The following is a 1222-nucleotide window of genomic DNA, read 5'->3' on the forward strand; positions in this document are numbered from 1 at the left end:
AGCTTAAGTACGACACCCCAAGACTGAGCATGGGGGGAGTCAGCATCGAAATGGCTAAAGAAATAAAAATACTGGGTGTCACCGTTGACGATAAGCTGACTTTCAACAGCCACGTCTCGAATGTCTGCCGCAAGGCCATAAATATTTATAAAAAGCTATCCAGGGCCGCCAGGGCCAGCTGGGGGCTCCACCCAGATGTGATACGTACAATTTATACAGCCGTCATAGAGCCTGTTATCCTATATGCGGCCAGCGTATGGGCACCCGCGGCAAACAAGCTGGGTACCCAGAAACAGCTGGGAGTTGTGCAGAGAGGAATAGCGCAGAAGATCTGCAGAGCATATCGCACAGTCTCCCTCCACTCAGCGCTCATCTTGGCGGGTACGCTCCCCCTCGATCTCAGAGTGCGAGAGGTGGCTGCATTGTACGAAGCCAGGAAGGGCTCACCAGTTCCGGAACTGCGTGGCCGTGAGGTGGAGAAGATGACGTCAGCGACCGAGATGCCACATCCTGCAGAGTGTACTGGAATAGGGGTCACCCGCTTGGTTAACCAAGACGATGTCGAAATGCATAGTGCATTCGACATTCGAATCTTCACAGATGGCAGTAAAATCAACGGCGGAGTTGGGGCTGCGCTCACAGTCTGGAACAGCGAGGCTGAAATAAAAACTCGCAAACTCGCACTGCCCAGTTTCTGCACAGTTTACCAAGCGGAGCTCCTGGCGCTGTGCGTAGCAACTAAAGAGGCCAAGACTATCAGAGCCAGAACGTTTGGTGTCTACAGCGACTCCATGGCAGCTCTCCAAACTATACAAAACTATAGTTGCCTCCATCCCTGGCAGTGCAAGCCAGAGAAAACATTAAACACATATCTCGTGAGGGAAAAACCATACGCTTGCACTGGATCAAGGCACACGTAGGGTTGGAAGGCAATGAAGAGCAGATGAGCTCGCCAAAGGGGCGGCTATAGATACCAAACGCAAACCGGATTACGACCGATGCCCGATTGCATACATCAAGCGTGGTATTCGTACGGCCACGCTTGATGAATGGAACCGCAGGTACAAATCAGGAGAAACAGCGTCATTACCAAACTTTTCTTCCCAGACGCGAAGGCGGCCTATAAAATTGTACGAAAACTTGTACCGACTTACCTGACTACACAAATCATGACGGGGCACGGTGGATTCTCCGAATACCTTAGTCGCTTTAAGTGCAAGGA

General features: G+C 51.4%; 1 protein-coding gene across 1 annotated transcript; it reads left to right on the forward strand.

Annotated features, from left to right (window-relative positions):
• Positions 1–29: 29 nt before the first annotated feature.
• On the forward strand, positions 30–920 carry LOC149502273 (uncharacterized). Its single transcript, XM_089729973.1, has one exon. The coding sequence runs from the start codon at positions 30–32 to the stop codon at positions 918–920; it is 891 nt and encodes a 296-aa protein (XP_089586099.1).
• Positions 921–1222: the final 302 nt, after the last annotated feature.

Source organism: Bombyx mandarina, chromosome 09, assembly GCF_030267445.1.
Source record: "Bombyx mandarina strain Sakado chromosome 09, ASM3026744v2".
NCBI lineage: Eukaryota > Metazoa > Arthropoda > Insecta > Lepidoptera > Bombycidae > Bombyx > Bombyx mandarina.

Coding starts and splice junctions, on each gene's coding strand:
- LOC149502273 (XM_089729973.1), top strand. CDS start 30: ATGGGGGGAGTCAGCATCGAAATGGCTAAAGAAATAAAAATACTGGGT.